At 47.1% G+C, this 24,358-nt stretch overlaps 1 protein-coding gene across 2 annotated transcripts; it reads left to right on the forward strand.

Annotated features, from left to right (window-relative positions):
• The first annotated feature begins 15,132 nt into the window (after positions 1–15,132).
• Positions 15,133–23,880, forward strand: TRIM56 (tripartite motif containing 56). Of its 2 annotated transcripts, XM_082644020.1 has the most exons (4): positions 15,133–15,272; positions 15,602–15,826; positions 16,102–16,213; positions 16,323–23,880. In XM_082644020.1, the coding sequence occupies exons 3-4, from the start codon at positions 16,146–16,148 to the stop codon at positions 18,589–18,591; spliced, it is 2,337 nt and encodes a 778-aa protein (XP_082500146.1). In that variant the 5' UTR covers positions 15,133–15,272; positions 15,602–15,826; positions 16,102–16,145; the 3' UTR covers positions 18,592–23,880. The 2 variants fall into 2 exon arrangements, with proteins under 2 accessions (XP_082500146.1, XP_082500145.1); XM_082644019.1 differs by lacking the exon at positions 15,602–15,826.
• Positions 23,881–24,358: the final 478 nt, after the last annotated feature.

A 24,358-nucleotide genomic window follows, 5' to 3' on the forward strand; every position in this document is an offset into this window, starting at 1 on the left:
AATACAATCCTACCTCAAGAAACAAGAAAAATTTCAAATGAACAATCTAACCTTACACCTAAAGCAACTAAAGAAAGAAGAACAAAAAACCCCAAAGTTAGTAGAAGGAAAGAAATCATAAAGATCAGAGCAGAAATAAATTAAATAGAAACAAAGAAAAAAATAGCAAAAATGAATAAAACTAAAAGCTGGTTCTTTGAGAAGATAAACAAAATTGATAAAGCTTTAGCCAGACTCATGAAGAAAAAAAGGGAGAGGACTCACACCAATAAAATTAGAAATGAAAAAGGAGAAATTACAAATGACACTGCAGAAATACAAAGGATCATAAGAGACTACTACAAACAGCTATATGACAATAAAATGGACAACCTGGAAGAAATGGACAAATCCTTGGAAAGGTACAACTTTCCAAGACTGAACCAGGAAAAATTAGAAAATATAAACTGACCAATCACAAGTAATGAAATTGAAACTGTAGTTAAAAATCTTCCAACAAACAAAAGTCCAGAACCAGATGGCTTCACAGGTGAATTCTGTCAAATATTTAGAGAAGAGCTAACACGGATCCTTCTTGAACTCTTCCAAAAAATTACAGAGGGAGGAACACTCCCAAACTCATTCTATGAGGTCACCATCACCCTGATACCAAAACCAGACAAAGATACTACAAAAAAAGAAAATTACATACCAATATCATTGATAAACGTAGACTCAAAAATCTCAACAAAATACTAGCAAACAGAATCCAGTAACACATTAAAAGGATCATACACCACGATCAAGTGGGATTTATTCCCGGGATGCAAGGATTCTTCAGTATACACAAATCAATCAATGTGATACAGCATATTAACAAATTAAAGAATAAAAACCATGCGATCATCTCAATAGATGCAGAAAAAGCTTCTGACAAAATTCAACACCCATTTATGATAAAAAATAAAACTCTCTACAAAGTGGGCACAGATGGAACCTACCCCAACATAATAAAGGCCATTTATGACTAACCCACAGCAAACATCATTCCCAATGGTGAAAAACTGAAAGCATTTCCTCTAAGATCAGGAACAAGACAAGGATGTCCAATCTCACTGCTATTATTCAACACAGTTTTGGAAGTCCTAGCCACAGCAATAGAAGAAGAAGATAAAGAAAAGGAATACAAATTGGAAAAGAAGAAGTAAAACTGTCACTGTTTGCAGATGACATGATATTATACATAGAAAATCCTAAAGATGCCACCAGAAAACTACTAGAGCTAATCAATAAATTTGGTAAAGTTTCAGGATACAAAATTAATGCACAGAAATCTCTTGTATTCCCATACACTAACAACAAAAGATTACAAAGAGAAATTAAGGAAACAATCCCATTTACCATCACAGCAAAAAGAATAGAATACCTAGGAATGAACCTGCCTAAGGAGGCAAAAGATCTGTACCCAGAAAACTATAAAACACTGATGAAAGAAATCAAAGATGACACAAACAGATGGAGAGATATACCATGTTCTTGGATGGGAAGAATCAATATTGTGAAAATGACTATACTACCCAAAGCAATCTACAGATTCAATGCAATCCCTATCAAATTACCAATGGCATTTTTCACAGAATTAGAATAAAAGATTTTACAATTTGTTTGGAAACACATAAGACCATGAATAGCCAAAGCAATCTTGAGAAAGAAAAACAGAGCTGAAGGAATCAGGCTCCCCAACTTCAAACTATACTACAAAGCTACAGTAATCAAGACAGTATGGTATTGGCACAAAAACAGAAATATAGATCAGTAGTACAGGATATAAAGCCCAGAGATAGACCCATGCACCTATAGTCACCTAATCTATGAAAGGAGGCAAGAACATACAATGGAGAAAAGACAGTCTCTTCAGTAAGTGGTGCTAGGAAAACTGGACAACTACATGTAAAAGAATGAAATTAGAACACCACCTAACACCATACACAAAAATAAACTCAAAATGGGTTAAAGACCTAAATGTAAGACCTGACACTATAAAACTTTTAGAGGAAAAACTCTCTTTGACATAAATCACAGCTAGATCTTTTTTGACCCACCTCCTAGAGTAATGAGAATAAAAACAAAAATAAACAAATGGGACATAATTAAACTTAAAAGCTTTTGCACAGCAAAGGAAGCCATAAACTAGACGAAAAGACAATCCTCAGAATGGGAGAAAATATTTGCAAACAAAGCAGCGGACAAAGGATTAATCTCCAAAATATACAAACAGCTCATGCAGCTCAATATCAAAAACACAAACAACCCAATCCAAAAATGGGCAGAAGACCTAAATAGACATTTCTCCAAAGAAAACATACAGATGGTCAAGAGGCACATGAGAAGATGCTCACCATCACTAATTATTAGAGAAATGCAAATCAAAACTACAATGAGGTATCACTTCACATTGCTCAGAATGGCCATCATCAAAAAATCTACAAACAATAAATGCTGGAGAGGATGTGGAGAAAAGGGAACCCTCTTACACTGTTGGTAGGAATGTAAATTGATACAGCCACTGTGGAGAACAATATGGAGGTTCCTTAAAAAACTAAAAATAAAACTACCATGTGACCCAGCAATCCCACTACTGGGGATATACCCTGAGAAAACCATAATTCAAAAAGACACATGCACCCCAATGTTCATTGCAGCACTATTTACAATAGCCAGGTCATGGAAACAACCGAAGTGTCTACTGACAGAAGAATGGACAAAGAAGATGTGGTACAGATATAAGATGGAATATTACTCAGCCATAAAATGAATGAAACTGAGTCATTTGTAGGGATGTGGATGGACCTAGAGTCTGTCATATAGAGTGAAGTAAGCCAGAAAGAGAAAAACAAATATCGTATATTAACACATGTATGTGGAATCTAGAAAAATGGTACAGGTGAACATAGTTCCAGGGCAGGAATAGAGACATAGATGTAGAGAATGGACGTGTGGACACAGCAGGGGAAGGGGAGGGTGGGATGATTTGGGAGATTAGGTTTGACAAAAATACACTACCATGTGTAAAATAGATAGCTAGTGGGAACCTGCAGTACAGCACAGGGAGCTCAGCTCTGTGCTCTGTGATGACCTAGATGGGGTGGGATGGGGGGGAGGGAGGTCCAAGAGGGGGGAGATATATGTATACATATAGCTGATTCACTTCGTTGTACAGCAGAAACTAACACAACATTGTAAAGCAATTATACTCCAATTTAAAAAAATGCAAATTTATTATTTTACAGTTCTGGAGGTCAGAAGTCCAAAATGAGTTTTGTGGGGCTAAAGCCTAGGTGTTAGCAGGCCTGTTCTCTTCTGGAGGTTCTAGGGAGAATCTATTTCCTTGCATTTTCCAATTTCTAATGGCCACCTGCATTCCTCGGCCTGTGGCTCCTTCCTTGATTAAAAAAAAAAAAAATGATGTGATGCTTCTCTCCCTCTGACCACAGATAAGGTTTTCCACTTTGAAGGATTTATGTGATTAGATTGGACCTACCTGGATAATTCAAGATAATCTCCCCCTTTTGCAACCTCTACTTAATCACCTCTACAAAATCCCATTTGCCATGTAAAGTAACATATTCACAGGTTCTGCAGATTAGGATGTGGACATCTTTGGGGTACCGTTGTTCAGCTGAGCATAGAAACCAACTTGATTTTTGCTCCGTATGGTGAGACAGTGTTCCCAGCAGCATCTACCAACAGGTCATTTTCCCCTATCAATTTGTGGTGGTACCTCTTCTATATGCCAGGTAGCTGCATTCACACAGATCTGATTCTGAGCTCTCACTTCTGTTCCATAGTCTCATTTATCTGTGCCAGCACAAGTATCAGTGTGGTTTTGGTGTTTTTGTTTTTGTTTTGTTTTATTACTTTGGTTTTATAAAATATTTTTTAAACTAGTAGAGTGAGTCCTCCTTTTCAACATTTTCTTAACTATGTAAGGACTTTATTCTGCCATATAAATTTAGGATTGCGTTTAATAGATTAGCTTGGGGAGAACTGTCATCTTTGCAGTGCTAAGTCATCATATCCATGATGACAGTATATTCCACCTTTTATTCGGGACTTTTAAAAGTCTCTCAAGGGGGTTTAAACTTTTTTTCTGTAAGGGGGTAAGTGTTCTGATCATCAACCTCCTATGTGTGTGTGTTGGGTTTTCCCCACATCAACAAGCAATTCTTTGACACCAACTGTGTGTCTTACTATTCAACTCAATTTTGACACTGTCTACCTGAAGACAGCGTCAGATTCCGCAGGTAAAGGGGTCAGTCCTACAAGTGCCCTGCACTTCAGATGCCAATCCCAAGTCCAGGCTGCTATCTATATTTGTGATCAACAGGCTATAAATCAGAGGTTCCCATGACCTCCTCCTTAGGTTCAATTAATTTGCTAGAGTGGCTCACGGAACCCAGAAAACTTATTTACTCAATAGATTACCGGTTTATTACAAAGAATATTAAACCATATGAATCAATAGCCAAATGAAGAGATATGTAGGGCATGTTCCCAAACCAAGGAGCTCCTGTCCCCATGAAGTTTGATGCTGGCACAGCGGCACATGGAAGAGTTCTGGTTCACCAACCTGGAAGCTCCCCAAACCATGTCCTTTGGGATTTTTATGGAGGCTCCATTACACAGGCATAATTGATTAAATCACTGGCCATGGACAGGTGATTCAACCTCCAGCCCCTTTCCCCTCCCTGGAGGTCAGGGGGGTCCACTGAAAGTTCCAACCCTTTAACCACCTGGTTGGTTCTCCAGGCAACCAGTCCCAAATCTTAGGTGGGGTCCAAAAGTCGTCTCATTAACCTAACAAGACACCTTTAAGGCTCTCATCACTTAGGAAATTCCAAGGGTTTTAGGAGCTCTGTGCCAGGAACTGTGGATGAAGATCCAGTTTCTTATTCTAAATCACAACATCACAAGAAGTCACATTGATTCCACTGATGGGAACAAGCATTCCCCAATGCTCGTGTTTCCACCAGGTATTTCTCCTGGATCTTACCTCCTTCCTACACTTGGAATGGTGAGTGACAGTTATTTGTCTAAATCTCTTGAATGATTGTGCCAACCATTAAAAGGCTTTAAACATTGGGATTTACGACTCTTTTTCTTCTCCCTTCTGCCCTGGGCAGTGTGAGGGAACGGTCAATCGTGAGTAAGTGCCTCTGATGTTTAGGGTCAGGAGGATAGGAGAACCCAGAGAAGGCGTGGGCAGGGAGGTAGGAAGAAAGCCAGGAGAGCCAGGAGACCAACACGCCAGGAGGAAAGAGTTTCAAGGAGGGTGGATCTCCTCTGCCAGACGCAGAGTAAGAGGAGCACAGATGAGGCGAAGATCGTTGGTGACCTTGACCAGGGCCGCTTCCCGGGGAGTGTTGAGAACAAAAGCCCAATTATAGTCAGTTCAAGAGAAAAAGGAAAACAAGACAGGAATGATAGGGCGTGTGAAGTCAGGCAGGGGACTGGTTTTCTTTCGTTTTAAGACGGGAAATATGCTAAAGGAGGGTCCAGGGGAGAGAAGACAGGTGATGCTGCAGGAGAGAGGCAAATGCAGAAAGCCACGTCCTTGACTAATTGGCAGGGGGTGAAACCCATCAGTGCCAGGCTGAGCCAGATTGAAGCCTGAGGCCAAAGGAAAAAATCAGTAGTACTGATTCTGTCTTGACTTAAAATTTTGATATTTTGTTCATTATGTATTTTTGTATTAATTATAATTATTAAAATATCATTTATGTTGATTCATGGAATTTTTGTTGTTCCTTTAGATTCTGCACCTGAGACCCTGTGGAGGAGAATCTTTGAGAGAGATGTTCTAGTATAAGAGGGAGGTTGCAGGAAGGGCGTGTATAAGAATAAAGGGGCACAGGGCCTCTGATGATTGGCAGGGGTGGCCCACAGGCTGACAGGCACCCCCAAAGCCCAGAAACAAGGAGAGGTTGTTTGTACCCACCGCTTGGCAATGGACCATGTCCCAGTACATAGTCCGCTTCAGCAGGGATAGAGCTCCCCCTGGTGGGCCTGGCTGGGAAAGACAGCTCAGAACGGACGGGGCGGAGAGTCTAGGGCTTGCTTGGGCTGAAAGCTGCAGAGGATGGGAAGCCCGCTGACTTGGAGGGAAGTGGTCCCAGAAGAAGGAGGAGGAGCAGCCGAGGGAGGAGCAAGTTTTGAGGAAGGAGTGATCAACAGTTTGAGTTGCCAGAGAGGCGTCCATTAATTTCGGCCTGATTATTTACATAGGTGCCGCAAGAAGTGTACGTGTGTCAACCTCTTCAAGCATAGGGTATTACGCAAACTAAGATGAGAAATTTACCTTTTATTTGGAAATTTTCTAAAGGAATCTTCGTTTGGACCTTTAAAATCTCTATTATTTGCTCTTTTCTCCTGAGTCTAGGATCAAGACCAAAAAAGTCCCTTTAAGGGGGCTTCCCTGGTGGCGCAGTGGTTGGGAGTCCGCCTGCCGATGCAGGGGACACGGGTTCGTGCCCTGGTCCAGGAGGATCCCACATGCCGCGGAGCGGCTGGACCCGTGAGCCATGGCCGCTGAGCCTGCGAGTCCGGAGCCAGTGCTCCGCAACGGGAGAGGCCACAACAGTGAGAGGCCCGCGTGCCGCAAAAAAAAAAAAAAAAAAAAAAAAGTCCCTTCACACACGTCACGTGCAGTGCCTGTAAGTGGAAGTGAAGTTCTGTCTCAGAGAATTCCCAACACTTTATAAGGTTCTTACTATCAAGGAGTGGTCCTCCTTACCACTGAGAGGCGGGGACCTTAAAAAAAGATTTAAAAAATGTCAGCGAAGTCAAGGAATGTAAAAGGTAAAAGGAACCCACTATCAACCTGGGTTGCAAGGCAGATTTTGCTGTCACTGGGCATCTGATCCTGGGGTCTTTTGTGCTGGGCAACGAGGGCTGGCTGATCAGTGACCAGATGGATTTTGAGTGACTCAGAGCAACTTCAGTTGCTATAAGACTGACTGAATCCCAGACTCACACCAACAAGAAAATCACAACTGAGCTGGCAGCTTTACATACAGAAGGTGAGCAGGAATTTAGAGACTGCAACCAGACTTGCCTGGACAGCTGGAGGTATGATTCCACTGGAGCAAGAGATAAGTTTCAGTCATGCTTCTCAGCAAAAGTGGACACTTTCAGCTTAATGGGTTTAGGATACACAGAGACCTAAAGTAGACATCCAGCCCACGTTGTCGGCTCCACTGGATGGCAGGAACACAAATGCCAGGGCCCCAGGCTGGGTCTGGCTCTATAATTTTACTTTTAAGTGACTATTATCCAATAATTTCATTTTAAATTATTTTGCAGCATAACTACATCCAGAATGTAATGGTTCTTTTTAATGATACTTGTCTGGGATGTAAATATTGCTAAGTATCCTGTGAGACTCGCGTGTTGGTTTCCTCTGGAAAACTGAGGGAACCCAGCAGAAAGTAAAAGCCTGGGGAGATGTGAGTATAGCTGAACCCCAGATGTTTCCCCCAGCCCACACACAGGTCACACACAGGTCACTTGGCAGAGGGTGGAGGCCTTAAGGGCTCCAGGTATTTGGGCACAACCTTTGCCCAAATCATTGACTGACAAACAACTAAGCTAATCAGACATGGGGAGAGTCCCAAAGTCAGACTAAAAAATAAGAAGAGAAAAACCAAGTGGAGATGTCAGTGACCTCACACCATGGAGAAACGAAATCCACAGCTTAAGGTGAGTCTAGTTACTAAACGGCAGCATCAGCAACAACCCTCAGCACCAAATACTCCAAGATTCGCAGAGAAGCAGGAAAGTGTGACCCATACTCGGGAGAAGAGTAGTCAACAGGAACTGGTCTGAGCAGGCCCAGAGGTTGCATGTAGCAGACGGATACTTCAAAGTAGCTATTAAGAATATTTGCAAAGAATTAAAGGGAAATATGATGACCATGACCCCCCAAATCTTAGTAGATTAAAAGAGAGAGAGAGAGAAACAAACGGAAATTCTGTGGTTGAAAAGTAAAATAACTGGTATGAAAAATTCATCGGAAGGGCTCAAGTGCAAATTTGGGACAGCAGAAGAAAGACTCAGGTAACTCGAAGATAGATGAATAAAAATCCAATCCAAGGAATAGAGAGAAAAAGAAGTGAAGAAGAATGAAAAGAGCCTCAGAGACTGTGGGACAATGTCAAGCACAGCAATGTACATATAATGCAGAACCCGGAAGATGGAGAGAGAGAGAACGAGGCAGGAAAAAAATATTCTTCAAAAATGAACACGAGGGCTTCCCTGGGGGCGCAGTGGTTGAGAGTCTGCCTGCCGATGCAGGGGATGCGGGTTCGTGCCCCGGTCCGGGAGGATCCCACATGCCGCGGAGCGGCTGGGCCCGTGAGCCATGGCCGCTGAGCCTGCGCGTCCGGAGCCTGTGCTCCACAACGGGAGAGGCCACAACAGTGAGAGGCCCGTGTACCGCAAAAAAAAAAAAAAAAAAAAAAATGAGCACGAATCCTCCTACACTGTCGGTGGGAATGTAAATTGGTACAGCCACTATGGAGAACAGTATGGAGGTTCCTTAAAAACTAAAAATAGAACTACCATATGACCCAGCAATCCCACTCCTGGGCATATATCCAGAGAAAACCATAATTCGAAAAGATACATGCACCCCAATGTTCATTGCAACACTATTAACAATAGCCAGGACATGGAAGCAACCTAAATGCCCATCGACAGAGGAATGGATGAAGAGGATGTGGCACATATATACAATGGAATACTACTCAGCCATAAAAAACTACAATATAATGCCATTTGTAGCAAAGTGGATGGACCTAGAGATTGTTGTACTGAGTGAAGCAAGTCAGAGAAAGACAAATATGATGTGATATCGCTTATATGTGGAATCTTAAAAAGGGGTGCAAATGAACTTATCTACAAAACAGAAATAGAGTTACAGATGTAGAAAACAAACTTATGGTTACCAGGGGGTTGGGGGGAGGGACAAAATGGGAGATTGGGATTGACATATACATGCTACTATATATAAAATAGATAACTGATAAGGACCGACTGTAGAGCACAGGGAACTCTACTCAGTACTCTGTAATGGTCTATATGGGAATAGAATCTAAAAAAGAGTGGATATATGTATACGTAAAACTGATTCACTTTGCTGTACAGCAGAAACTAACACAACATTGTAAAGCAACTATACTCCCCCCAGAAAATGAACACGACTTCTTCAGCCACTTCTGGCACTGCTTGTGGGCCCATTTGGTGGGGCTCTGGTATCTCTTGTAAAAGCAGAAGCTGAGGAGACTTCATTACTACTGGCTATGATGGTCCAGCTCGAGAACAATGTTGATGTTAATGTGAAGGTAGTTGAAGACTGAGGCATATACCACTTAGTAGACTAACGAAAGCCTTTTTTTTTTTTTTCCGTACGCGGGCCTCTCACTGTTGTGGCTTCTCCCGTTGTGAAGCACAGGCTCCGGACGCGCAGGCTCAGTGGCCATGGCTCACGGGCCTAGCCGCTCCGCGGCATGTGGGATCTTCCCGGACCGGGGCACGAACCCGTGTCCCCTGCATCGGCAGGCGGACTCTCAACCACTGCGCCACCAGGGAATCCCTGAAAGCCTATTTTGAATGACAAGGTGGGTCAGTGAGGCAGATCAGATTCTGATCTGATGGGCAGCCAACCAATGAAACAGACACTCCTGCATAGTTGAAACTGGAGGGCAAAGATACAATTGACGGCTTCCTAGAGCAGACGGGAAGTACCCATTAAAAAGAGAACCTGCCACTTTGGTCCAGAATTCTGTTTCCACAAGCCAGCAACGTGTTCTCAGTTGGAAAACTGTCATTTCGCCCCACGACATCCTGAATAATTTTTTCTATTCTTTCATTTTTCCCTCCCCATTCCTTCATTGTATATGAAATGACTGGGACATGTGCACAAGCCTCTTGCTTTTTTTTTTTTTAGCTAAATGGCCAATGATGTATTTTCATCAACATCAAATGGAAGTGAAGTCAGGAAAAATACTGTTTCTGTGAAAATACCTCCTTTCTCTGTTAGGAACAGGCTCATTTTACGCCCATCTTCTTATTCCAAAAAGTTATTAGCTCTTGCTGTTTAACAAAAAACAGTAACAACAACAAAATAAATCCTTCATATCTTGTTTGGCGAATTTCAATGTTTTTCATTTGTCATTATAAAATCTAGGGCAATTTTGAAACTTTTTTTTTTTTAGTATGTAGCTGTTACTTGTATGGTAATATGTCTTTAAGTAGTGATACGTTACTTTTAAGGAAAGGTAGTTTTCTCTTTGAGTCAAGCACATTGTTTAAATAAATCTCTTATTTAAAAAAAAATTTAAATTAAAGCCAAAATATAAGACATTCCCAGATAAATACAAACAGAGATTATTGCTAGCCAAACTATTTTACAGAACGAAGTCCTTCACATTGAAAAGGAAGGACCCCAAATGGTAGGTTTAAGTCGCAGGAAGGAAGAATATGGGAAATGGTAAACTTGTGGGTAAATACAAATCACTGATCTGTATCTTTCCTTCCCTTAATGTCTTTTAAAAATGAAATTGTTTAAACAATTATTATAAGGCTGTATTGTTGGGTTTTTAACATATGTAGATATAATAGATTTGACAAAAATAGAATAAAGAAGGGGAGGAAATAGAGCTATGTGGCTATATTTTATTGGATTTAAGTCAATATTAACCTGAAATAGTTTCTCATAAGTTAAAGATGCGTATTATAGTCCCTAGAGCAATCATTAAGAAATGAGTTTTAAAACATAGAAACAGTGGAATTAATGTAATACAAATATTTTAAACACAAGATAAGGCAATAAAGAAGGAACAGAGTTTCTTTGTGTTTACGGGACAGTTCTGTATCTTGATTATGGTGGTGGTCGCATGGTGGTCATACATGTGATAAAATTGCATAGAACTATACAAAACACACACACACACTTGAGTGCATGTAAAAACTGGTGAAATCTGAATAAGGTCTGTAGTTGAGTTCACAGTATTGTGCCAATGTCAATTCCCTTATTTTTATATTGTACTACTGTATAACATGATTATGTTGGTAATTACTTGACTATATACGTTGTCAAAACTCATTGAGCTCTACATTTATTATTTTTTAAATAAATTTATTTATTTTGTTTATTATTTTTGGCTGCATTGGGTCTTCATTGCAGCACACGGGCTTTCTCTAGTTGTGGCGAGCAGGGGCTGCTCTTCGTTGCGGTGCGTGGGCTTCTCATTGCAGTGGCTTCTCTTGTTGTGGAGCACGGGCTGTAGGCATGCGGGCTACAGTAGTTGTGGCATGTGGGCTCAGTAGTTGTGGCTTGTGGGCTCTAGAGCGCAGGCTCAGTAGTTGTGGCACATGGGCTTAGTTGCTCTGCAGCGGGTGGGATCTTCCCGGATTAGGGCTCGAACCCGTGTTCCCTGCATTGGCGGGTGGATTCTTAACTACTGCACCACCAGGGAAGCCCAGCAGGTGGATTCTTAACCACTGCGCCACCAGGGTAGCCCAGCTCTACATTTAAATTGGTGATTTTCATTGCATGTAAATTATACCTCAGAAAGCTAATTTCAAAATATAAAACAATTTTAAAAATAAACAAAATAAAATATAAAACAATAAATACTACAGTCATCTAAAGAGGAACGAAGGGAGGGAAGGAGGGAGGAAGGAAACCATAACTTGGAGGTAACAGATACTGTGCAAGATGAAGAAAACTCACACACACACACACACACACACACACACACACACACACACCACCACCACCAACAATAACAACACTGTCGTTTATAGCCTCAGAGAGGTAAGAAGATACTGGCACGAATGGGGTACAAAAAAAAGGGACTCATAAATAGGGCTTCCCTGGTGGCGCAGTGGTTGAGAATCTGCCTGTCAATGCAGGGGACACTGGTTCGAGCCCTGGTCTGGGAAGATCCCACATGCCGTGGAGCAGCTGGGCCCGTGAGCCACAACTGCTGAGCCTGCACGTCTGGAGCCTGTGCTCCGCAACAAGAGAGGCCGCGACAGTGAGAGGCCTGTGCACCGCGATGAAGAGTGGTCCCCACTTGCCATAACTAGAGAAAGCCCTCGCACAGAAACGAAGACCCAACGCAGCTAAAAATAAATAAATAAAATAAAATAAAAAAAAAGGGACTCATAAATGAACACTGGGACAGCAGATTTGAAAAAACACAAGGATTGAAAGTGCAAGTTGAGAAATCTCCCAGAAAGTAGTACAAAAAGAGAAAGAAATGAAAAATAAGAGAAAAGATAAAATCAGAGGACCATCCAGGAGAGGCAAGCTCTGAATGATGGAAGTTCCAGACAGGGAAACAGAGAAAACGGAGGGGGAGAGAATCAACAAAATACTTTAGGAGCATTTCCCAGTCCTGAAAGGCACATCGACAAGTAGACAAAAAGTATGTGCATAGTATAAATACAATATGTCAAATATGTACAAATATATATATATATATACATATATATATAGAATTGTGTAAAACATACTCATGTGGACAGAGACCAAAGGAAATACACATAGGAAAAAAGTTATTTTGTTACAATGATGATGAGTGTTTCAAATTTTATTTTAAATTATGCTTATTTGTATAAATTAAGATTAAATACCTTTGCTTGCCCCCACCCCCAAGTACCTGCACAACAAAGTCCAAACTTGCCTAATAAATATTCTCTAATGGCTCCCCGTTACCTTAAGGCCTTACAGGATTCTCAACAGGAAATTTTGAAGTTTGTTCTGCCTGCCCGTTCCCATCTCCTGCCACTTCCCTCCACCTGCCTGCACTCCAGCGGTATCAGAACACCCAGCAGGAGGGGCATCTTGAGGAACCCCCAGCATCTGGCAGGAACTCCTCCTCCTCCCCGGGTCTCCATGGTAACACTTACCACTTGGTTGTAGCTGAGTTATCCCTTGCCTTGGAAGCCTGTTCTCAGGGAGGAGAAACTGTCTCCCTGGGGCCTGCCACACTGTAGTCACTTTAAGCAATTGTTCAATGTTTGGGGAGGCGGGGTAGGGCAGGCATTGTAATGCCACCCCTTTCATGTGGCCTTTCTGATTCCCACACCACCACAACACCACCATTCCAGGAGAAATCAGACTTTCCCTCTGTGTTGCTGTAGCACTTTATGTGACCTTGGGTGATTTATTCTCTCTATAACTCAGTTTCCTCATCTATAAAATGGGGCAAGAATGGTACCTATCTTATGACATTACCGTGAGGATTAAATCAGGTTATGTTTACAGCACCCCATGCCAAGCTCATGGTAAATGCCCAGGAAAAGGAAGCCACTGTGATGATTACTTTGACATCTTAATATGACATTTGTCTGTTTCCTATGGCAACGTGTACAGATCTCACCTCTCCTATGTGATTATAAACTGCCTGTGGGTGGGGAACCTATCTTGTTGATCTTTGTCTATTGTACAGCACATGGCATGCTGTCTGACTGCAGTAGGCATCCAGAAAATCATCCTTGGATACGCATAGACAAACATACATGGAGCCTTACACATGCGCAGATGTGTGCACACACTTAGAGACACACATGTGCCAATACATTTTTCTGTGCTCATCTTGGCTGACCGTCGGGTCTGTAGCATTCAACTGCGCTGACCACCTCCTCCTTCTGGAAGTACAGCATTCTCCACCCCTGGCTCCTGGGACCTACTCTTGCTTGGATTTCAATCTGTCTCTCTGGAAGTACCTCTCAGCCTCCATCACGCCTCAGCTCTTCCCCAACTTGCTCTTAAATGTCTATGTTCCACATAGTGCCATCTCGGCCCTGCTCTTCTCACCTTGGACACTGTTGGGTGACTTCATCAAAACCAAAGATACACTGCAAAACTCTAGAAAAGTCATAAGCCTGGTTATCAGCAGCCAAGCTCTCCGTCCTGACCTCCAGACCTGCAAAACCTGAAGGACTTCCTACCCTCCTTCCGGCACCTCCCTCCACAGGGACAGACACAAGACCCACGGCTTCTTTCACCTGTAGCAGCTGCTCACACGTGAGGCTCCCATCCTCCACCCTCCTCTCTGCCCCTAGTGGCGCTGTGCCAGCTCAGACCCCTCCACTTTTCACCTGGACCCATGGTCAGGCCCCCCCCCCATTCTCTTGGCCGCTGCCAGAGTGAGCTCTCACCGGTTCTGTTTCCTCCAGAAATCCCATCACTGTGGATAAAGGGATGCATACATGGGTAGCTGTGTGACGAATCAACTACAGCAAGATGTTAACTGTAGAATCTAAGGGGTAGGTACAGGAGTGTTCGTTCCAATCCTCTCAACTCCTTTGTGCTTCAAATTTTTCAGAAGATGTTGGGGGAAATATCCTTCAATGGTTTCTTTTGGCTTTTTGGATAAAACTCAGACCCCTTCATGTAGAACATAAGGCTCTCTGTGATCTGGACGTTGCCTCTCCCTCTGTAACCTCATCTGCTACCACTCACATGTCCCTTTCCCACAAACCATCCTGAATTACTTGGATCCCCCCGGCAGAGTTGTGGTATTTCATTCCTCTGAGCCCTCGGACTTGCTGTTCCGGGTTCCTAGAATGCCTTTCCCTGCGTTCTTCTCAGGTGATCCCTAACCCCCATGCACTCTTCTGACTCATCTCAAGTGACGCCTCCTCCAGGAAGCCTTTGCTGACTCTTCAGTTCGAGGCCCCTTATCTGGTTCCCACAGCCCCTCCCGTATCTCAGCAGAGATTTATAGTACGAAGGGCCTCACCTAAGACTGGATTGGCAGATATGCAGCAGCACTGGAACCCTGGCCTGAGGACGGGGCCCTAGTTACCCTACGTCTCCGAATCACCTGTGATCTCTAATTTCTTCCCTCAGAGGAGGCATCCTCAGGCATCTGCCCTGCCTTTGCGACAAACACACTTAGCAGGCTGAGCGAATCCTCAGGCTCAAACTGACAAGCCAACCTCGGCAACTCCAGCCGCCAAAGCTGTCCTGGCCCCCGGAGCCCTGGAGCCTGCTGGCGGGGGCTGTGCCCTGCTGGTGGAGGAGGCCCCCGAGGAAGAGCTCCAGGCAGGGTAGGGAGGAAGGCGGGGCCTGCGGCTGTACAAGTCTGTGTCCCGGGCCTGGGACGGAAGTTGCAGAAGTACAATTAGTTTCAGTTTTGTTTCTCTTTCAGGAGCCCAACAACAGCAGCGCCAGGGCCTCGGGGGGCCCCCACTTCGGGTCCTGGAGCCCCGGCTAGGTAAGGAGAGGGGCTTGGAGGGCGGTTGAAGGGACAGCTGAACTGGAGGGGGTGGGGGAAGGGGGAGAGCGGGAGGAAGGGGAAGGGAGTGGGGAGAGGGACCCAGAAGGCGGGAGGAGAGGGGAGGAGAGGGGAGGCTTCCCCCGCGGGGCCAGAGATCTGAGACTTCCTGGGGAAGACCCCCTCCCACTCTCTGAGCTCTCCTCCCAGCCCCTGCTTTCTGGAAGCTTGGGGGAAATCCCCCAAGTTTCTTTATCAAGTATTTCACAGCCATTGTGCAGGGAGCTGGGACACTCACAGCTGATCCTCATGTGACTCCTACCCTCCAGAGGCTTCTAGGAAAGCAGGAGGCCTCTTGCAGCAGGAAAGGCTGAAAGAAAAGGGCTGGAAGAGATGGGGCAAAGGCTACGCGGTGACCCTGAGTTTGAGGAACTGGAAGGAAAGAGCGAGGCAGCGCCTTCCTCTCGGGCATCCTTCTGCCTGTTCATTTCAGGACAGTCGAGGCAGGAAGAGGGGCCCTCACAACCCGTGATGCCGCTGCCAGGGCCTAGGAGGCAGGTGTACGAGGCTGTGGGAATTGGGGTCCCGGGAATTGGGGCCCCTCATACTCCTCCACCCTCCAGGAGTCAAGGCACGACTGCCCACCCACACCCTCGGCTGGTCCTATCTGCCCTCCCCTCACCTGGCAACCCACCCCCAGCAGGACCCCCAGGATCTATTCACACCAGACTCTCACCCCATGTGCCACAAGGCCTGTCAGTGGGGGGCACCCATCATTACACCAACAGGTCTCTAAGGCTGTGCTTCTTGGTGTTGTCATATCTCGCAGGGCCTGACATGCAAAAGCGGCCTTTACTTTTTCACATTTGCTGAATGTCTGCAGGGAGGAGGGAGGCGGCTCTTTATCTCAAGAGACCAGAAGAAAATTCCTGGCCATTCAGGTGAGACTCCAGACCTGGTGGGGCTTGAGGATGGGATAGAGACGAGAGGGCAGGTGGGGGCCACCGCGGAGGTGCCCTCTGTCCTCTGACCCCGACCCCTCGCTTGCAGAATGGTTTCCCAGGGCTCCTCGCCCTCCCTGCTGGAGGCCCTGAGCAGCGACTTCCTAGCCTGTAAAATCTGCCTGGAGCAGCTGCGGGTGCCCAAAACGTTGCCCTGCCTGCATACCTACTGCCAGGACTGCCTGGCCCAGTTGGCCGAGGGCAGCCACCTCCGATGCCCTGAGTGCCGCGAGTCCGTGCCTGTGCCGCCCACGGGCGTGGCTGCCTTCAAGACCAACTTCTTTGTCAACGGGCTCCTAGATTTGGTGAAGGCCCGAGCCGGTGGAGACCTGCGCGCAGGGAAGCCGGCCTGTGCACTGTGCCCGCTGATGGGGGGCGCCAGTGCTGGGGGGCCAGCCACAGCCCGGTGCCTGGACTGCGCCGATGACTTGTGCCAGGCCTGTGCCGATGGGCACCGCTGCACTCGGCAGACCCACAGCCACCGAGTGGTGGACCTGGTGGGCTACAGGGCAGGGTGGTACGACGAGGAGGCCCGGGAACGCCAGGCGGCCCAGTGTCCCCAGCACCCGGGGGAGTCCCTGCGCTTCCTTTGCCAGCCCTGCTCCCAGCTGCTGTGCCGGGAGTGTCGCCTGGACCCCCACCTGGACCACCCCTGCCTGCCCCTGGCCGAGGCTGTGCGTGCCCGGAGGCCAGGCCTCGAGGGGCTACTGGCGGGCATGGACAACAACCTGGCCAAGCTGGAAGCCACCCGGCTGGCGGAAGAGGAAGCCTTGGCCTGCCTGCGGGAGCAGGCAGCCAAGGTGGGCACGCAGGTGGAAGAGGCAGCCGAGGGGGTCCTCCGGGCCCTCCTGGCCCAGAAGCAGGAGGTGCTGGGGCAGCTACGGGCCCACGTGGAGGCTGCCGAAGAGGCTGCTCGGGAGAGGCTGGGGGAGCTGGCGAGCCGTGCACAGGTGGCCAGGGAGGCGGCCGCCTTTGCCCGTCGCGTGCTCAGCCTGGGTCGGGAGGCCGAGATACTCTCGCTGGAGGGCGCGATTGCCCAAAGGCTTCAGCAGCTGCAGCGTTGTCCCTGGATGCCTGGGTCAGCCCCCTGTCTGCTGCCCCAGCTGGAGCTCCATCCTGGACTCCTGGACAAGAACCGCCAGCTGCTAAGACTCTCCTTTGAGGAGCAGCAGCCCCAGAAGGACAGCGGGAAAGACGGAGTGAGAAGCCAGGGAGGCGATGCAACCCAGCCCCAGAGCAGGGATGGAGCCCAGACCCCAAAGCAGGACAGCGCGCAGACGCCCCAAGAAGATGGAGCCCAGACCCTAAAGGCGGAGAGAGCCGAGACCCCCCAAGAAGATGGAGCCCAGACCCCGAAAGAGGGCAGAGCCCAGACACCCCAGGAAGATGGAGGAGCCCAGTCCCCAAGGGGTGGCAGATCCAACAAGAAGAGGAAATTCAAAGGCAGGCTCAAGTCCATTTCTCGGGAGCCCAGCCCAGCACCTGGGCCAAACCTGGAAGGCTCTGGCCTCCTCCCCAGGCCCATCTTTTTCTGCAGCTTCCCCACGCGGATGCCGGGGGACAAGCGGTCTCCCCGGATCACTGGGCTCTGTCCCTTTGGCTCCCGGGAGATCCTGGTGGCAGATGAGCAGAACAGGGCCCTGAAGCGCTTCTCCCTCAATGGCGACTACAAGGGCGCGGTGCCCGTCCCTGAGGGCTGCTCCCCATGCAGCGTGGCCGCCCTGCAGGACGCCGTGGCCTTCTCGGCTGGCGCTCGGCTCTATCTCATCCGCCCCAACGGCGAGGTACAGTGGCGCCGGGCGCTGAGCCTCTGCCAGGCCAGCCACGCCGTGGCCGCCATGCCGAGCGGGGACCGGGTGGCTGTCAGCGTGTCAGGCCATGTGGAGGTGTACAACATGGAAGGCAGCCTGGCCACCCGGTTTATCCCTGGGGGCAAGGCCAGCCGGGGCCTGCGGGCACTGGTGTTCCTGACCACAAGCCCCCAGGGCAGTTTCGTGGGGTCAGACTGGCAGCAGAATAGCTTGGTGGTCTGTGACGGGCTGGGCCAGGTGATTGGGGAGTACCGGGGGCCGGGCCTGCACGGCTGCCAGCCGGGCTCCGTGTCCGTAGATAAGAAGGGCTACATCTTTCTGACCCTTCGAGAGGTCAACAAGGTGGTGATCCTCGATCCGAAGGGGTCGCTGCTCGGTGACTTCCTGACGGCCTATCACGGCCTGGAAAAGCCCCGGGTGACCACCATGGTGGATGGCAGGTACCTGGTTGTGTCCCTCAGTAATGGGACCATCCATGTCTTTCGGGTCCGCCCTCCTGACAGTTAAAGGGCTGGGGCTGGGGAGACACTTCGGGGTGGGGGGACTGGGGGGGTAGAGAGAAGGGAAGCAGGGTGGCCCGAGGGATGTGGTGGCCGAGGGCACTTTCCCAGAGAGCAGAGGTTGGCAACTTTTCAAGGTGAAGTGCGAAACCGCTCTTCAGGTGCGCAGGAATAGGGACCAAGGGGGGGGTGGCATGGCCATAACCCTCAGAAGCAGAGGAAGAGGGGTTGGACGGGTGCTGGGCATTAATGCTTCTTGCTTTTGCTGGGGGTGACTGCCGCTGCCGCCACTGTAGAGTCTAGGTTTCCAAGATGTGTAAGCTAGTCCTGATTTGAGTTCTTCTTTAAAACCATTCCTGATGGGGTAGCCCAGGGAGAGTCTTGGGGAAGTGGGTAGAAATAGTCCTTTAAGCCCAGGGCTTGAAGGGTGTGTCAGGTATGTACTTTCTGGAAGAGAGCTGAGAACCCTCTCCCCTCCGACTTGAACGGGACGCACCAAGTCAGAAGAGGTCTGGGATTTTGAACCCGGCCATAAATGGCATCTTCCACCAGCCTCGGCTGGGAAGTTGAGGCTCCTCTGATAATGGCGTCCCCCAGTGAAGTGCGGGGTGGACCTCATGGGGGACCAATTATAGACACGAGCCGAGGCCAACAGGCCTTTACCTTGAAGTCCGTGAAGAGAATGTGCTACTAGAAAATGGAACCCGGCAGGATTGGAGTCTAAAACACAGGGTTCTGAGTGTGAGGCAAGGGGAGACCCTGGGTCTTACCCCCCGACTTCCACCACCCCTCACCTCCAAGCCAACCTGAGGCCAGAAGACCTATGTAGGATATAAAACCTTTTCTTTTTTGAGGTCTTTATACTTCCTGGAGTTTATTTTTAGCCCCCTCTTAGTTTTCTGGCACAATTCCTTTTGAGAAATTTTGGCTGAACTAAGGGGTTGAAGGCATTTGTCTATATTGCCATTATGGGTGAGGAAAAAACCTAAGCCTAGAGGCCAGGTGTGGGACTCAGGGGCCAAACGGGTTGGAAGACCTGGAAAGTCGGTAGTGGGGCTGGGATGGGCGGAGGGGTGAAAATCTCATGGAGGGATCCCATCAGAAGTGAGCCATGACCACCGGCCTTTTGCATAGGCTGTGGCAGCGGTGGAACTGAGGTGGGCATGCTTAGCCAGGGGCTGTTGAGAGGTGACCAAAGGGAATAATATGTAAGGATCATGGGCAACGAGTGTTCATGGGAACCAGAGAGATTTTGGACAAGTCCAGATGGAAAGTGCAGGACATTAGGTGTAGGGAAAAGAAAATCTTTTTCCAGGGAGGGAGGTCATTGATTGTTTAATGAAGTGAAAGGGGAAATCATCAATGTCAGGTGGACAAATTCAATTATATAAAATTTTGAAATTATGCACAGGAAAGAAGAACGAAGATTAAAGGAAAATCAATGAGAGGAGGAAATTACGGAGCATTGATCTGAGGAGTCTCCAGTATATGCAGTGACTAAACAGATCTACTTGGTCAAAGAACCAAATAAGCCCTATACCCAAGAGGAACGCACACAGGCCAGGACACATAAAATGAAAAATAAAATCGACCACTTGTATTCGTCAAAAATACATTTAAAAAAATATGTCGTGGGGAAATAGACCCCTGGCACTATAAATGATGCTTCCTGGTGAACAGTTTGGCAGTTCTTGACAAGAGTCAAAGAAGTGATTATAAGACGAAGTTATCTCACTTTGGGGAGTACATTCTGGGAAAAGGATTCAAAAGGAAAAAAAGTATCTGCACACAGATATTTGTGGCCACCCTATATATTACAGTCTTTGACAGGAAACAGCTCAGCTTAGCTAGCCAATTCTGGCTAGACCAGAATCTAGCCAAGTAGATTGTGGTCTCTACCGGGACAATGAGCTGCTGCCTTCATGTATGACAATTATGAGAACTATTTAGAAGAATATGATGTTATATGATGCAATCGTAAGCCAAAAAAAAAAAAAAAGATTTTGGCTTTCTGTTCACGTAATGATAGCAACAAGGTAAAAAAAAAAGCATGTCTGAATAGTTACCGAGTGGAAATAGGTTCAAAATGTGTAAATAGTCAGTGATTGGGGAGATTGGGTTCTTTTTATTTCATGCTGTTATTCATATATGCACATTTCTACTTCAGTTATTACTGTCCGTTAAATAACATATATGCTTGACTACTTCAGAAAAATACTCTCAAGAATAACTACTGGATTTGTGAATGAATGTGTCAGAACAAGTGAGACTTCTGTCAGGGGTAGGGGTGGGAGGCTAGGCAGGAGTCAGGAGGAGAATCCCAGCCAGTCAGGACCCAGCAGGGAGGAAGGGTCGTCAGAGCAGGGTCCTGTCTGGTGACTGACCAAGGAATCTGCCCTGGGAAGTTTGCAGAGGTCAGGTGGTCCCTGTGGGTGGTCCCCGTGGGTGATCAGTCATTGTGGAGTGTCCAGAGGCAGGGGAAGGTCTTTTTGAGTTCACCAGCTAATTCAGACCAACTGGAAACCAAATGGCGGTTCTGCGGAACGAACTGGTTTAAGATGAGCTGCACGCGTGGGGTGCCGTGTCTGTCTTCGTTGCAGCTCTCTACAGAGTCAGCACAGTGACGGCTCCTAGTAGGTGCTCTGTAAACGCCTGTGGAGTGAATTGATGTCTAGAAAACGTCAGGTTGTCCAAAACTTTGGCTTGTGGGAGATCTCCAGTAGGGGGCACTGTGGACACAGCCTATCATAAGCCTCCAGGAGACTGGCTCAGCTCTAAGTCACAAAAGAGGTGAAATTTTAGGTGTCCTTCTTATATGTCCTGGGCGGGGGTGGGGGGGTGGGGTCCTGGCCTCTAGGGGATAAATACCTTCAGGTTGGAACCACAGGTTTGCAGAGCCGCATGGGAACCACGTGCAGAGGGCCTGGCTGGTGGAATGGCTGCAGCCAAGTGGCTCACCCCTGAGGCAGGAATAGAGAACTTCCGGAGGGAAATATCACCTGGATTCAGGAAGAGAATCCCACAGATGCTCTAAAGATGAAGGAGGCACAGGGCTTTCCAGGACACTGTAAGAAGCCTGGGGAGTCGGGCACTGGACGATTGACAGACATACTGAATTTTCCTCGTGAAGGGGTAGGGGTGGGAAGGCACAGAACATGGCAAACTGTGAAACGGATGAGAGGTACAGCACTGAGCATAATTTGGAGGTAAAATCCCCAGCGCCCCAACTGTCACCCGGGAACCCTAACAAAGCCCGGCACCGAAAGCACTGCTCAGTGAGGAGAGAGGGTTCTTGGCTCAACTACAGATGTTAAGTAATAGGAACATTGTGAAAGATCCAACATCTGCACCCTGCGTTGGACTCTGACAATGATCAATCATTCCTTGTGGTGTTTGGAACTTTCCAGATCGTGTAGGAAAGGAGAATGCCCTTCGGGTAGAGAGAAAGGGAGTAGAGAACCTTGTTCATATTCTTTGTGCTTAAAAAAGGAAGGTGAGGGCTTCCCTGGTGGCGCAGTGGTTGAGAATCCGCCTGCCAATGCAGGGCACACGGGTTCGAGCCCTGGTCTGGGAAGATCCCACATGCTGCGGAGCAACTGGGCCTGTGAGCCACAATTACTGAGCCTGCGCGGCTGGAGCCTGTGCTCCACAACGAGAGGCCGCGATAGTGAGAGGCCCGCGCACCGCGATGAAGAGTGGCCCCCGCTTGCCACAACTAGAGAAAGCCCTCGCACAGAAACGAATACCCAACACAGCCATAAATAAATAAATAAATAAATAAATTTAAATGATAAATCATATCTTTAAAAAAAGAAAAAAAAGGAAGGTGAATGAGGCAGCGGAGACCTGGGTTGAGTGCTGGCTCTTCCAACTAAATAGCTGTGTGATGTTGGTCTAGCTCCCTAAACTCTCTGAACCTCAGTTTCTACATCAGTAAAATAGTGATAATAATATCCACCATGCCCCCCTCACAGGGTGGTGGTGAGGACTGGCTGAGAGGCATAGAGAAGGATTTTGTACCCCATAAAGCTCAAATCTGCAGTCTTGGTTAGAAAAATTTTTAACTGACTTTTGTACTGACTTATTTTCCATCAGGGTAAGCTTGAATGGGGATATTGTGTGCATGCATTGTGAGGGGAAAACTCGAGGACGTCTGGGTAGAGTTGTGACCTGCTTCTCCTTTGGAGGAGACTGTTCTGTTTCCTTTCCAGCAGTTATTTGGAGAAGCCATTTGCTAAGACACAGCAGTGACCATAGGAGCAGAAGGGACCAATGGCCAGCTTGCTAAGACTTAGTGCTTCTCCTAAAAGCCAGCTGAGAATCAGGCTGTACTAATGAAGGCCTGATAGCCATAGACATTTAGAAGAAATTCAAAATGGCAAGAGTAGCCCAATTTTTTGGAAATTTAGAGAAAATATAATTTGGGAGAGAATAACTCTTCTTTCACTGTAGTCTTATTATTACTGTATCTATAAAGCCATGTCATAGAATAATCTACAGAGATAATATTCCAGAGGGGCAGACATTCAAGAGAGAAGTCAGAAGTCTTCCGAGGAAATTGATGAGGTTGGTGACCTGAGCTGGGCAAGATGTGATAAGTGGGTGCCAAGATCAAGGTATTTGGCCATTTCTCCTGGGCAGGTCAGCTGAGAACTAGAGTTATCCCATAAGTTAAGTGGGAGATTGGATGGGGATGCAGAGTTCTGTTTGGGGGTGAAAGTAGTCTTGGACTGGCTGGGGCAGGGAGCTGCCAGAGAGAGTGCTCAAGAAGATGTTCCCATTAGGAGAAAGATCAAGTTCAGATGCAGGCTTAGGAAAACGGGAAACTTGACAGAAGGTAACAAAACCAGCCTACCCAACTGATTCATGAATGTAGTTTAATTAAATGAGTCTGAATGGGAACAAAAATAGGTCTAGGAACCACAGAGTGATTGGAGGTGTGGAGAAGGCTCAACAGGGTCTGGCCGACCTCACCCTCACATGAAGCCTGGGTGAGGAATCTTTGGGACGGGGTGGAGAGGGGACCTTATGTAAAGAGGCAATTAGGAAGTAGTTTGGGGAGGTTTTGGGAGGCTACCTGACTTGTCTTCAGAGAAAGTTTGAACTGGTTGCATTAGCAGCTAAGAGACATGGGATTGAAAATGGTGGAATTGGGGCCTCTGTACCCATGGGTGTCAGCCCAGCAAGTATTTCTTTGTTGCCACCAGGCTGAAGAATCTGTGTTGTAAACTCTTTCATTCCTTTATACTTTGTATCTTTTTTCTGTTTCTTAATAAATTCTTTTGAAAAATGTGAACCTTCTCTCAGATGGTTCATGGGTATGGGAAATGATCAACACCCAGGTAGTGGACTTCCCTGGCGGTCCAGTGGTTAAGACTCTGCACTTCCACTGCAGGGGGCGCAGGTTAGATACCTGGTCGGGGAACTAAAGATCCCACATGCCTCGCGGCACAGCCAAAAAAAATAAAAATTAAAAAACTAAAAAAAAAAAAAAAAAACCCTGGTAGTGAAGGGAATCAGATATCATGGCCATTCCCTGATGTAGCTCCAAAGATGCTACACAGAATCCTTGGGGACATTTCCTAAGCAGGGTGATCAGCACCATCATCTGTGGTCCCCGCCCTCGTCCCGGGCCACTCCCACCTGTAGGACAGAGGGGCCCCCTGGGCAGAAATTGCATCTTCCAGGCTCACATTGGGTGGGAGGGAGCCCTCAGGTGATCTGGCCCAGCAGGACCCAATGGAAGTGTATATGAAGGAGGTGGGCCAGGGGCC

The sequence above is a fragment of the Mesoplodon mirus genome (assembly GCF_964341445.2).
Source record: "Mesoplodon mirus genome assembly, chromosome: 15".
In the NCBI taxonomy this organism is placed as follows: Eukaryota; Metazoa; Chordata; class Mammalia; order Artiodactyla; family Ziphiidae; genus Mesoplodon; species Mesoplodon mirus.

Bases quoted from the DNA above. Each gene is read 5' to 3' on its own strand.
- TRIM56 (XM_082644020.1), top strand. From the start codon at position 16,146: ATGTCTGCAGGGAGGAGGGAGGCGGCTCTTTATCTCAAGAGACCAGAA. The intron at 16,214-16,322 runs GTGAGACTCCAG...CCTCGCTTGCAG, and splicing joins GAAAATTCCTGGCCATTCAG to AATGGTTTCCCAGGGCTCCT.